General features: G+C 35.6%; 2 protein-coding genes across 7 annotated transcripts; one reads left to right on the top strand and one right to left on the bottom strand.

Annotated features, from left to right (window-relative positions):
- Positions 1-49: 49 nt before the first annotated feature.
- Positions 50-1,861, bottom strand: LOC137828387 (uncharacterized). Its single transcript, XM_068634938.1, has 3 exons — positions 1,584-1,861; positions 403-745; positions 50-291 (listed from the first exon to the last, which is right to left on the bottom strand). Exons 1-3 carry the CDS (start codon positions 1,730-1,732, stop codon positions 226-228), a joined length of 558 nt encoding a protein of 185 aa, XP_068491039.1. The 5' UTR covers positions 1,733-1,861; the 3' UTR covers positions 50-225.
- A 125-nt stretch (positions 1,862-1,986) lies between these two features.
- Positions 1,987-8,281, top strand: LOC137828385 (pentatricopeptide repeat-containing protein At2g16880). 6 transcript variants are annotated; one of them, XM_068634932.1, is made up of 5 exons: positions 1,987-4,364; positions 4,487-4,582; positions 4,687-4,767; positions 7,239-7,287; positions 7,672-8,281. In XM_068634932.1, exon 1 carries the CDS (start codon positions 1,987-1,989, stop codon positions 4,264-4,266), a length of 2,280 nt encoding a protein of 759 aa, XP_068491033.1. In that variant the 3' UTR covers positions 4,267-4,364; positions 4,487-4,582; positions 4,687-4,767; positions 7,239-7,287; positions 7,672-8,281. The 6 variants fall into 6 exon arrangements, with proteins under 6 accessions (XP_068491033.1, XP_068491034.1, XP_068491032.1 ...); XM_068634933.1 differs by having other exon boundaries at positions 4,487-4,571; XM_068634931.1 differs by lacking the exon at positions 4,487-4,582.
- The last annotated feature ends 4,920 nt before the right edge of the window (positions 8,282-13,201 follow it).

The following is a 13,201-nucleotide window of genomic DNA, read 5'->3' on the forward strand; positions in this document are numbered from 1 at the left end:
GACCTTAGTTGGTTGTTCCCCTTTTACTCTACTAATAAGCCATTAGATATTTTGTTCAAACATGCAGAAGAGGAATGTGGTATTATTTGTTCACACTGCATGAAAATTTTACAAATATGAAGCAGAACGCTGAACTTCCCAGAAATTATAGAAATGACATTTGTCATTTACTGATAAACAATATACAGAAATAGTTGAAATGTTGGAAACTAGATAAAACTGAAGTTACTCGTCAATTAAAAAGACCACTCCATTGTCCTTCTTAAAGCTGTGTTGGGTATGATCAATCACCTGTTCGAGGAATAAAAGGCCATGTGAGCCACAGCAACATAGACTAAAACATAAACTCTTACAAATGAACTAGGATGCTGTATCGTGGAAAAAGATAGGTGAAAAACTCACGTTTGTATTGCTCAACTCTAGATTGTAAAAGTCCATTGCATCTGCCTTAAATAGAGGACCAGCATGCCATGTTCCCCGGTCAAGCTTAAGAAATTTGGAACCTGCAACCTTGAAAACTTGGACTTCATCAATGTCAGGAGGCACGTATGAATGACCGCAACGGGACTGCACAATCTTCTTGCCTGTGTCATCCTTTATTTCATTTGAATCAACAATGGACGACTTTGCCACTCCAAGATACCAAGCATGACCACCAACAGACCCGAGGCACTGAGTCACGTTTGCATGATGTGTAATACTAGAAAACTTGAGTGGACGATTCTCAATATGCATAATGTAGAACCTACCAAATACACATCAATTTCAATAAGCTTTATACCAATCCAAATAAGAGAGTTTAATAATTATACAAGCTTAATAAAGCTGACAAAATATGCACACAAAAACAGATTTGACGCAGTTTTTGCAAATATACCACCACAATGAAATCCATAGTTCCTATGCCTAACAATTTTGATTGATAGGTTTACTGGGGTAAGCAGATTATGTTGGCTCGTTAGAGCACAAAATACCTCAAATTTATCTATGAATACAAAAAGAAAGAAGAAGAAGGAAATACAATCCTAACAGCAGAGATGATACTGCAACACGAAATAAAACAATGAACTAATCTCATATAAATCTATATTTGGCAAAAGCATAGACTAATCAATAAAATAGTGAATGTAACCAACCAAACCAATTATAACTCCTAGTGTTACTGATATTAAAAACTAGAGTGCAGTTTTTACACTTCAAAATAAGACAAAATAGGCACTTGAAAATTGGTACCCCTTTGCATGTTTGGAGGAAAAGTATTGAAACCAAGGTTGAAGACACCTTGGTTGTTCGGCACTCCATGAAGTGTGAAGCATTGAACTCTACCATTTATAAGGAAACTGTACCTCAATTGAATCCGAGTTACTTAGTACTTCATGATTCTTTGGAGTTACTCAGATAATAAACATTTCCAATTTCTATGTATTCATTTTTTTTTTTCAAGTTAAGACATTCAATTACCTGCAAGTTGCTACTATTGGATGGCATTAGAATTCAATTCCATAACAATACAATTGGAATTGGCAAGAGGCAAAAGTGTGTGAGAAAACCCTAAAAATGGATGGTTGATTGAAAGATGAAACCTGGGAGTTCCGTGGGTAAGGTCGAGTTGAGCATCGTGGAGACCGAATTCTTGGCCGTCCGGCGAAGCCTCGATAACCTGGCCATAGTCTTTGAAGGTTAACGGAGTTGCTTCCATTGCTTTCAGTGTCACCACCCTCGTCGACTCCATTCCAAATTATCCCTATCTCACTCACACGCTACAATTGGGGATTTATTCTTTTATTTTGCCCAAATTTTCTAACTTTTTTATGTGACTCTTTTTTTTTTTAAATAAAATTATTCTTAATATATGGATTGTTCTGACCACCAAATTTATTTATTTTTTAATTAAATGGGGGTTTTTGTCTTTGTTGTTTATGCTGTTGTTCTGCATAAGAAAAACCCTAAACTACTAAACCCACGCGCGGTCTGAGAGAAGAGAAGATGAGGGAGGAAGAAGTGGTGGAAGGCATAACGAAGATTCTGGAAGAGAAGAAGGAGAATGGAGGAGTGGAATCGGAGAAACTAGAAGGTTTCATCCCTCACCTTACTCTCCCCCTCGTCAACTCCATTCTCTCATGCAAGACTCTCCGCTCCCACCCCACCACGCTCCTCTCCTTCTTCAACTGGCTCCAAACCCACGCGCCACCTCCGCTCCGCTCCTCCCCTCACGCGCTTCTCACCCTCCTCCCTCCCCTTCTCTTCCACCGCAAATTCTCCCATGCCAAGTCCCTCCTCGTCTCCTTCATCTCCTCCGACCGTACCCACGCCCTCCACGCGCTCCTTCTCCGCCCCCGCCGCCCCCTCCCCAAACCCCTCCTCGACACCGCCCTCGCCGCTTACGTCCACGCCGGCCAACCCCTCCTCGCCTTCCACCTCTTTCAAAAAATGAAACGATTGCGTCTCACTCCCAACCTCCTCACCTGCAACACCCTCCTCTACTCCCTCGTCCGCTCCCTCTCCTCCCACTCCACCCTTCTGGCCTCCGGCGTCTTCCACGACGCCGTCGCCCTCGGCGTCAAGCCCAACACCAACACCTTCAACATCCTCATCTACGGCCAATGCCACCATAAAAAGTTCGACCACGCCCTTGCCCTTGTTCACCGAATGCCCGAATTCGGGTGTTTCCCTGATAACGTCACCTACAACACCATTTTGGATGCCCTGTGCAAGAAAGGTCAGTTGAATAAAGTGAGGGATGTGCTTACAGAAATGAAGAATGCTGGGTTGGTTGCCAATAGGAATACTTATAATATCCTTGTTCATGGGTATTGCAGGTTGAAGTGGTTGAAGGAGGCTGCTGAGGTTATTGACTTGATGACTAAAGATGGTATGTTGCCGGATGTTTGGACTTATAATACCTTGGTAAGGGGGTTGTGTGATGAGGGGAAGATTGACGAGGCTATTAGGGTTAGAGATGAGATGGTGGTTTTGAAGTTGATGCCGGATGTTGTTACTTATAATACTTTGATTGATGGGTCTTTTAAGTGGTGTGGCAGCGTGGAGGGGTTTAGGTTGATTGAGGAGATGAGATTGAGGGGAGTTGAGATGAATGTGGTGACTCACAATATAGTGGTTAAGTGGTTATGTAAGGAAGGTAAGATTGATGAGGCGAGTGAAACTGTGGTGAGGATGGTGGAGAGTGGGATTTATCCCGATCGTTTTACTTATAATACTATGATTAATGGTTATTGTAAAGCAGGGAAGTTGGGAGAGGCGTTTAAGATGATGGATGAGATGGCAAAGAAGGGTTTAAAGCCGGATGTTTTTACTCTTAACAGTGTGTTACATACTTTGTGTATGGAGAAGAAGCTTGAAGAGGCGTATGAGTTAATTGTGCAGGCTGGGAAGCGGGGTTATATTCTTGATGAGGTGACCTATGGAACTCTGATCATGGGGCACTTTAAGGCTGAGCAAGGAGACAAGGCGTTGAAGCTTTGGGAGGAGATGAAAGGGAGAGGTATTATTCCTAGCGTTGTCACTTACAACACTCTAATCAGAGGATTGTGCCTGTCTAGGAAAATTGATGAAGCAGTGGATAAATTGAATGAGCTTTTGGAGAAAGGTTTGGTCCCTGATGAGGCTACATGTAACATCATTATTCATGGTTACTGCTGGGAGGGAATGGTAGAGAAAGCGTTTCAGTTCCATAACAAAATGGTAGGGAAGTCGTTCAAACCAGATATCTTTACGAGGAACATTCTCCTACGAGGACTCTGCAGAGAGGGCATGCTGGAGAAGGCTTTTAAACTCTTTAACTCATTGGTCTCTAAAGAGGTTTCCGTTGATGTAGTTACATACAACACATTGATATCAGCCGTTTGCAAAGAAGGGAGACTAGAGGAAGCATTTGATCTTATCACTGAAATGGAAGGGAAAAAATTGGAGCCTGACCGGTATACTTATAATCCCATTGTTGATGCGCTTAGTCATGCTGGTAGGACGGAGGAAGCTGAGAAATTCATGTCAAAACTTTTACAGACAGGGCAAGATGTGAAAACTCACGACACTTCCCAAGAGCTTGATGCTTCAGGTGATATTATATACTCAGAGAAAATAAGTGATTTGTGTACTCAGGGGAAGTACAAGGAGGCAATGAAACTATTTCAAGAGTCAGAACAAAAGGGAGTGGGTTTAAATAAATTTACGTATATCAAGTTAATGGATGGGTTTTTGAAGAGGCGAAAAAGCATATCCAAGGTTGCAACCAAATTGAAACAATAAATATGGCTATGTATTTGTTATAGCATTTGGATTTGGGATGCCCATAATGCTGAAGCATGTTGTAGAGGTGCTGTTGTGATGGCATTTAATGATTCCATGTAAGTTTCCGTCTTCTAATTTGATTATTGAGCCAGCATACTATGTCTTTTTGGCCTACCTGTTCATGTATGTCTAATTTTTTTAACGAGACCAGTAGTGGGATCCTATTTTTTGTGGTAAGGAATGAGTATGTGGAAGGCAAAGGAGTTAAATTGTGGACCAAGGTGCAAATATGAGAGGGCAATCAGGGTTGAGTCATATGGGAGGTATATATTTTGTAAGTAAAGGGTGTGAGAGAGGGCTTCTAAGTTGTTCTACCATAAATGGCATTTGTTTTACGCTCAAGTGATGTGAACTTTTTTATTCTTGATCTTTGTGCAGAATTGACGCATGGAATTAATTTTTTTATTATTGTTGAAGAGCCCATATTGACTAAAGATAAAGTCAAATTATAGTATATAGGTGAGTGCAAACTTTATTTTATAAGCTAGTTTTTTAAGATTGAGTTAGTTTAAATTTCACTTTCTTAAGTTTAAATTCATTTAGAACCTATCCTTGTGAAGTTTGTTGGGTCTTGTGTCATCTAGTAACGGGTTCCCCCAATCCTAGTTTCAAGATGTTCAGTCCTCTCGATGTTAGGGCGTGTGTTGAAGAACCCACATCAATTAGAGATAAGACTAAATTATAGTATATTAGGTGAGTACCTCATCTTACCAAACCAATTTTGTAAGGTTGAATTAAGTTTAAATTCCGCTTTCTTAAGAATTATATTTATAAATTGTGCAGCACATATGATAATGAAATAAAAATTTCTAACATCCCAAACCATAAAATATCATTGTTTTCATCAAATCGTTTAATTGGTTCATGTAGTCAACCCAACCTACTGGGATAAGTTTTGGTGGTTGATGTTGTTGTGGGCAATGTTGTTAAACTCGTAACTCGTAAGCGGATCGGAAAGGATATGAAAACTCGTAACCCTAGCATAGTAACTCGACTCAGAAGAGTTACTATTCGAGTTACTACTATACATAACATATTAAAAATAGGTTTATAATTCATGAAATGGTCCAAATACGTAATATAATTAAACATAGATTCATAATTCATAAAATGGTCTAAATACATAATACAATGAAGAGTAGTGTGCAGTCGTGTAGCAGTGGTGGAGGCAGTGGCGTGCGCGAACGGAGGCGCGAGTGGCGGTGAAATGCATGCGCAAGTGGCGGTGCAAACAGAGGCATGAGCAGCGGTGGAGTCGTGAGCTGCACAGGTTCTGAAATTAGGATTCTGGGTTTAAAAATTAGGGTTTTTGGATTTATTCGGTTGGGTTTTAGTTTTTTTTTCTGGGCCAAGTCATGGATCATGGAGACACATAGATCGTCTGATCCAACCCATGAATCGCCGGAACGTTCCGATCCGGAAAGATTCCGATCCACCCCACGATCCGACTCATTTTCTTCTCAAAAGATCTCCAAAGATCGGGGATCTAGATCGCGATCTTGACAACACTGGCTGTGGGAGTTATGTACTGTGAGTCTGTGATAACAAGTCAACCATGAGCATTGGCCATAATCCAGTCCAACATGATAGGACCAAATATATTGAAATTGACAGGCACTTCTTCAAAGATAATCTTGGCAGAGGCCTAGTGGTTACAACTCATGTTCCTACAGGATTTCAAATAGCAGACATTTTCACTAAAGAGTTTCCTCAGGGTATATTCCAGGATCTTGTAGGCAAACTGAGAGTGTTGTAAATAGCAAATTATTAGTATAAAAAATATTCTTAATATCTCCATAGTAATTAGGAAAAATATCTTTAGAATCTTCCTACTTATTTCAGTATATTTTTATTTTCTTTTTTAAAGGTTTTGGTTATTACAAATTGAAATGATGAGAATGTAATTTGTGTTTTTGATATCAATAAAATAATTCTTTAGTTTTCTACTCATATAACACGAAGGTTCGTATCATAAGTTTAATTGTGAGTTTGACATAAGCTACAAAAGAGTTTATAAGGTCATAGCCTACTTGTAAAAGCCAAATAAACTCCACGAGTTCTTCCAAACGCTCCCATAATTGGATCCAATCTATGTAAATAATTAAATGATTTCTAGTAAGATTCACTCAATTTTATATGATTTCACTTTAGTACTTATTTCTAACCATAAGGTGCATGCGGATTACTGTTTTTGTGTGTCTGATTGCGTTATTTGGAATGGTTAAAACACATGGTTTCTTTGAACCTGCATGGTATGTTAAGCAATTTTTTTAATTTTTTCCTTCTTTAGTCACTGACAATTTTGTTGGGCTATAAGTTATAACTTATGTCAATGTATTTAGTCAATTATTTTACCATATTAAATTCACAGCTCTTATTCTTCTGGCTGATTTGTGTCAGCCTGCCTGATCATGTTGGCCCATTGTTTCTAAATTTGATTTCCTCTTTGACTATGTTGGTCTTATCTTTTGGCTTAGTCTTTCTTTGAAACATGAACTTATCTACACCCTCTTTAATTATAATACCACCTCTTACTGTCATTAGGTTAAACATTAGTGTTTGATCGTTATTTGTTTTTTTACTTAATTGAAATAATTATTTATGGTTTTCTAAATTTGTACAGAATCCTATTTGTTCTTTCGCTTTACAGTATTTTGAGCCTTACGTTTTGTTGAATTGTTAAGTTATACCAGGGTCTTCATCTATGCCCATATATATACCTAAATGGAAAGGAAAATAACATGCGGTATTGGAAGAAATATTTAAGACAAATTTTCAGTTTTTTTCATTGTTAACCAATACTCTATATATGGTATTTGCCTGTCTTGTTCATGTCATTTGGGGAATTTAGATGCGATAGTGTAGTTTAAGTTTAAAGGAACTTATGCATGTCTTTCAGAGATATGATTATGCCTTATAATCCGCTGCAGGAGGGAATAGACCTCTAGCTGCATTGGATGATCGGGGAACTCTTAATAGGTCGGTATCAATTCACAATATTACTGATATCAAAAGTATAATTGTAAACGACCATTTTGGTAGTCATTTAGCTATGAAAGTATACATCATTATGTACTTTACGATATTCATTGTTCAAGCATTTTATTATGCATACTGAAAGGTCACTGTGTTTTCTTCTTACGATAGATATGATGCTTCTTTTTTATATTTCTCACCCTGATTGCTATGTTAATGTCTAACTGTCTAAGTAAATTTATATGTGGTTGGTAAATATTTGCAGAAACTATAGACAAGGCTCGGAGGATTCTTTATTTTATATTCTGCCTGCCGTTGATGTTTTGAAAATTTTGCTATATCCTATTTACAAGTTAGCATGCTCATTTTGACATCATGATTTCACAGGTTTTTCCTGCAATATGAAGTGAAACAGGCTTAACTGAGTTTACTTGGGTAAACTTGACTGATTATTGATAAGATGGCAGCTCATGCAACCAATATCCTTATTCACTTGAAGACTACGTTCTGTGTCTGATTCATGATCTGAATATCGAGGTGATCATGATGATGTTAGAAGTTCCAAGATGACATCGGTTTTTACTATGACCAGGATATTAAGTGTATGCAAGAAAGGGGAACCTGAAGTAGTGTAATTATACCTGTATTGCAACAGTTTTGGTTGCTAGTTGCAAAACGCAACAAGTGAGCAATGGGGTCAACAAGAAGCGTCCTCGGTATTTCTTTTTCACCTTTTACACATGTTGGTCGTCTTCCATTTGAATGTAGAAGGACATGCAATTTTATTTGTTTCATGTGCAGTAGATTCTGCAGTACTTCTTTAATGGTCATAGACTGCATCTTTAACAGAGGGTTTGTGTAATATGTACGAGATCATAGGCTTTAATTGCAGTTCGACCATTGTTAAAAGGATATCATTTGATATTGTTATCAAATTTAAGAACGAAATGGGACAGGCTGCTCAATTGCAATCTTGAGTTTTCTCCTTTGTTTGAAACCTTTGAATGTTTTGTCTGATTTTATATTATTTGGTCTGACATGTTTATCAAGCAGACCTGATAATAAGCTGTCTAATGATGGTGGTATTGGAGAGTCACAAGTTCTTTTTATGACTTAGTGCCAAAACTTCATCACGTCTAAACCAATCTTTTACCAAAATTAAACTTGCATTCGGAGTTTAATTTTGACACGCTATCCATGTAAACATTTTTGTACTAACAGTTTTTGAAATAATTGTGATAAGAGTATTTAGTTATATGAAAATTTATAATTAAATAACGGTATAATTTGGGTATACTGTTAGTACAATTATTTTTTTTGCACAGTTATTATTTTTTTTTGCTTATATCACAATTGCATTATGAAACGTGAATGCTCTATTCTACAAATATAACTTGATTTGTGCTAACTACTGCACGTCAAAGATTTGGAGTGAAATACTTTCATGATTTCTAAATCCATAAATTAATGTACCATTACTTTTAGGCTAATTTTTTCTACATCCGAATTTTTCAACCTGCACTGTATTCACTTTTAAATTTTCAAAATTGTTTGTTCCAAAATATAAAAAATATATTCTGAAATACAAAAAATACATTATGAAAAAATAATTCCGAACAACAAAATTTGCAAACGAATTCCAAAAAAGAGTTCTGAAAATCTAAAATTCGAAAATGTATTCCAAAAAATAAATTCTAGAATGTATTTTAATTTGCACTCTCCTCTTAATTAAAAATTGAAAAATATTTTTGTCATTTCACATAAATAAAGTCATGGGCCTCTTAATTAAAAATTGAAAAAATATTTTTGTCATTTCACATAAATAAAGGGCTGCTTCTTCCTGCACCTCCATACCCTTCTTATACCTTCTTGTGCCACCCACATAAATTTTTCTTATTCCAAAAATACCCTTTTCAATATTCCGGATTACATAATCTGGAAGTCTTTTCTATACATAAGATTAGCTTCCAGATTATGTAATCCGGAAGTCTTTTTTTCAGATGTGTTATTAGTTTCCAGATTACATAATCCGGAAGTTTTTTCTAAATATGAAATTGACTTCCGGATTATGTAATCCAGAATTTATCCAGATTACATAATCCATAGGCTTATTATTTCAAATCCAAGGGGGTGAAAAAAAAGGATAAAATGGTATTTTCATATTTAGTATGGGGTGGCACAAGAAGGTATGGAGGTGTAGGAAGAAAGAGTCTAAATAAAGTCATAGGATGCATGAAGCAATTAACCTACTTTATTGGGTATGTCTTGGAATAGCGCAAGTGATTTTCTAAAAAAATATCTTGTCCCATTTTCTTAAGGCTTTTATTTCATGCACTACCATTATTACTAACTTTACCCCATATTAATAAAAAGACTAAAATACTCTCTTTACTGCACATAGTCACCTGTCGCCACTATTGTCATTGCTGCAGCTGCATCATCGTCGCTGCACCTCTATTCTCCACCCTACTCTTTGAGAGAAAGAAGAAAAGAGAACTCGTTTTGGAAAAAACTCATTCTGAAAAGTTTGATCCAAAAGTTATAATTTGTATTATGGAAAGCTTTTTCTGGAAAATTTATTCTGAAAATATTGCTTCAAAAACTCATGTTCCCAAAATTCTATTAAGAAAATCTTATTCCAAAAATCATGAAAGATTTAAAATGTTTGTTTCAGAAAGATTTTGAGAAAAGATAATCTGAAAAAGTCACTTTTATAAGATAAAATTGTTATTTTATAAATTATAGGGCACTGTTAAAAGTTATGCGTGCATATGGACTAACCCAAACTAATAATAAAGAAATTGGGTTAGTTTGAACAATTTCAGCCAAGTAAATATTAGTAGATTTGGAAAAGTTTCTTCACTGAGAACTTTTAAAAAGAAAAAAAATGTTAAAAATAAACTTTTTCATAAATTAAAATTAATTCACACATCAGTTAATATGTAGAAATTCTCTCACATAATTTCTCCAACATTTTTTCAACGTTTGCATTATACATAGTAAACTTCATTTTTTTTTATTTTTTTTTATCTTTTAGAAATTATTCTTTATTAAGCTTGTCCGAATTTACCTTAAAAATATGAAAAAAATTTAAACTAATGTGAATGTACTAGGATATCAAGAACCCATAAGGGGTTTAAGAATTGAAGTGGAGCAATAATGTCTTAAACTCGGTTAAAATTGAATACAAAAGTTATATGCATAATATTATTTTTCGTTACTTTTTAGCTGTTAAACTAAGTTGTCGGTAGGGTTTGGATCCTAAAACAATGTTAGGAGGCTGGTAGAAATTTAGATTCCTTGGGAATTGTTGAGGTAGAAAGAGATGAGGTAAAAGTTGCATAATTATTGATAATCATTATTCTCTTCAGAAAAAAAAAAGTTGCATGTTATTGTGAAATCCAACTACAGAAAGTAAAAGTGGTAACTAGCATGTTAGGTTAGGATTAATTTTGAAAATTTTGTTAAGTTCATTCTAGAAGCTAGCAGAGAAAACTCATTACTTCTCCAAAATGACCAAATCGAATAGCAAATTTACTGTTGAATCCACTATAAGGTGTTTACTCACAATGATCTGTTTCATACTTGGTTATAATTTGTGACTGTGTAGCATAAGATCATATCAAAATGTGCAAGACCAAGTTGAACACAAATCTTCAGTCATGTAGATAAAAAGGGAGATTAGGGACTGATATATGCAGAGGATAAACATAGCTCTAATCAAAATCTTTTGGGAAAGCAGACAATACATTGGAATGAAACAATGATAATAATAAGAAGAAGAAGAAGAAAAAGAAGAAAAAAACAGATGTTGATGAAACAATAGATGAAAAGGGTCTTTATTCTTTTTCTGTTGTTTGTATATAAAGTTGTCCCTCATTTATGGCAAGAACACTTCATTTGGAATCTTAACTCCCTAGCTTTTCCCTTTAGGCCTTTAAGTAGTCAAGTGTTTTTGTATGATGTGACAAAATTAGTTATGAGAGCATCATCCATGAGCCACTTTTTTTGGCTCTTCCTTCATGATAGTCCATTGCCATCCGAAAGCTAAACTTTGCTCTTTCTTCTGCTTATTTAATTCTTTTTTATCTTAATCATTTTCATTACAGAGAAAAGCTGGATTAGTTTGGGCCTTTAATGAGATATGCCAACCTTTACTAGCAAAAAACTGGCGAAATTTTATGTAACCATGCTTTTTTTTAGGCTCAAATTACTGTGATTAGATTCCCATGGAATATAATTTTTGGACCCAGTAATCAGACACAGATCTTGAATCATTTAGCATCTGCAAGCAATCACAAACCCAGAATATTGGGCTTTCTGGCTTGCAAATTTATAAACTTTAACCTCTTTTTATAACCTTCAATGATTTAGGTTCACTTCCTTTGTAAGAAAGGGAAAAAGGTGCTTAATGTCGGTAATCATTTATATACTTGTGGTTGGAATCACTCATTTCTCTCTCTGTGCTCCCTCTCCCGTTTATCATCAGATGAACCATAACACCCTTTTGATTATTTGTACAACACTGTCGTTTTCTTTCTCAATGTGTACGTTTATATTAAAGTTCATGCTCCACTGTTTATCTTATCTCATTAAATTTTCATCATCTAACACGACCACATAAGATGTAGCATGCCACTGAATCAGAAAGATTCATCCAAAAAGAACGTAAAACAATGTGGTATTTGGCTATATTTTTGTACTAGTCAGGTCTGCAACACTTATAAAAAACCATCTGACCAATTAAGGATAAAAATCTTATAGTAAAAAGTAATATACAACAAATCAGATATTTTCATTTTTATAATTATACTCATTAAATATGACCAATTAACAATATTCTCTATTACAAACTCAGTAAAAGTACACGATTAATATAACACTTATTACACATCAAATACCTACCACTTTGCTTGAGTATTGAAATATTTTTGGAGATACATTCCCAACCAAGAACTCAAGTTTGAGATTTAGAAGGGAAAGACAACAGAATAAGAGAAATCAATTATTGGTTACCATCTCAACAATTTTTTTATTGTAATATTTAACAAGTAAAGTTGATAAGCCCCAGCTAAAGTTGATTAGAAGGAGTATAGTTTTTATAAGTAAAAGTAAATTAAGGAAGGCTTTAACTGACATAACACATTAGCTTGGATCTATGTAGCAGACCCATCATGAAGTAGAAAAATACTTTGGTTGTTGGCATAGTAAGCATAATCGCAGAAGTTGCACCACGTTTTTTGAGGCTAAGTATGCAGTGAAATGAATGATTAAGATGGCTTTTTGGTGTGTCTTCTTTAGAATTGTTTAATTAGCTACACAATCAATGACATTATGTTTTAGATTCTGCCTTGTGTCCCACAGAAGCTTTAATGGTAAGATATTTTGATCTGATAATTTATTTCATGTGGACAGGGAGAGATTGTTAATCAGAACAATATGCACTATCTCAAGCAAGAGAATCTAGAGTTTGTCAAACTGGGGACACCAACCTTATTGTTTTAGTTGCCAATACTCTCCCACTTGGAAACCCTTTCTCAGAAAGCTTCTAAATAATTTTAAAGTGAGCATCAGTGTCTCCAATATGCTCTAACATGAAGGCCTACCTCTCAGACCCCATCCAATTTCACTTCCTTTGCTTCCAACAGCACTAATATTCTCTCACCATCATTTTTATTTTTAATAACCATTTTAAGGTACACTGTCTTATTGTTTGACCTAGTGCTCAAGGCATGAGAACCCAATCATTCCTCTACTTTAAGCAAGCTAATCTTTATCAGTACTACTACGGCATTAAAGTCCTGCCACCATGATCATCAAAATACCAAAACAATAATAATCATTCATGCGAGTAGCTAGAAATAATGCTTGATCTCAAATCTCAATTACTGTTATCTAAAGCTGCAATGTTATGGTC

This window comes from Phaseolus vulgaris, chromosome 7 (genome assembly GCF_000499845.2).
Source record: "Phaseolus vulgaris cultivar G19833 chromosome 7, P. vulgaris v2.0, whole genome shotgun sequence".
In the NCBI taxonomy this organism is placed as follows: Eukaryota; Viridiplantae; Streptophyta; class Magnoliopsida; order Fabales; family Fabaceae; genus Phaseolus; species Phaseolus vulgaris.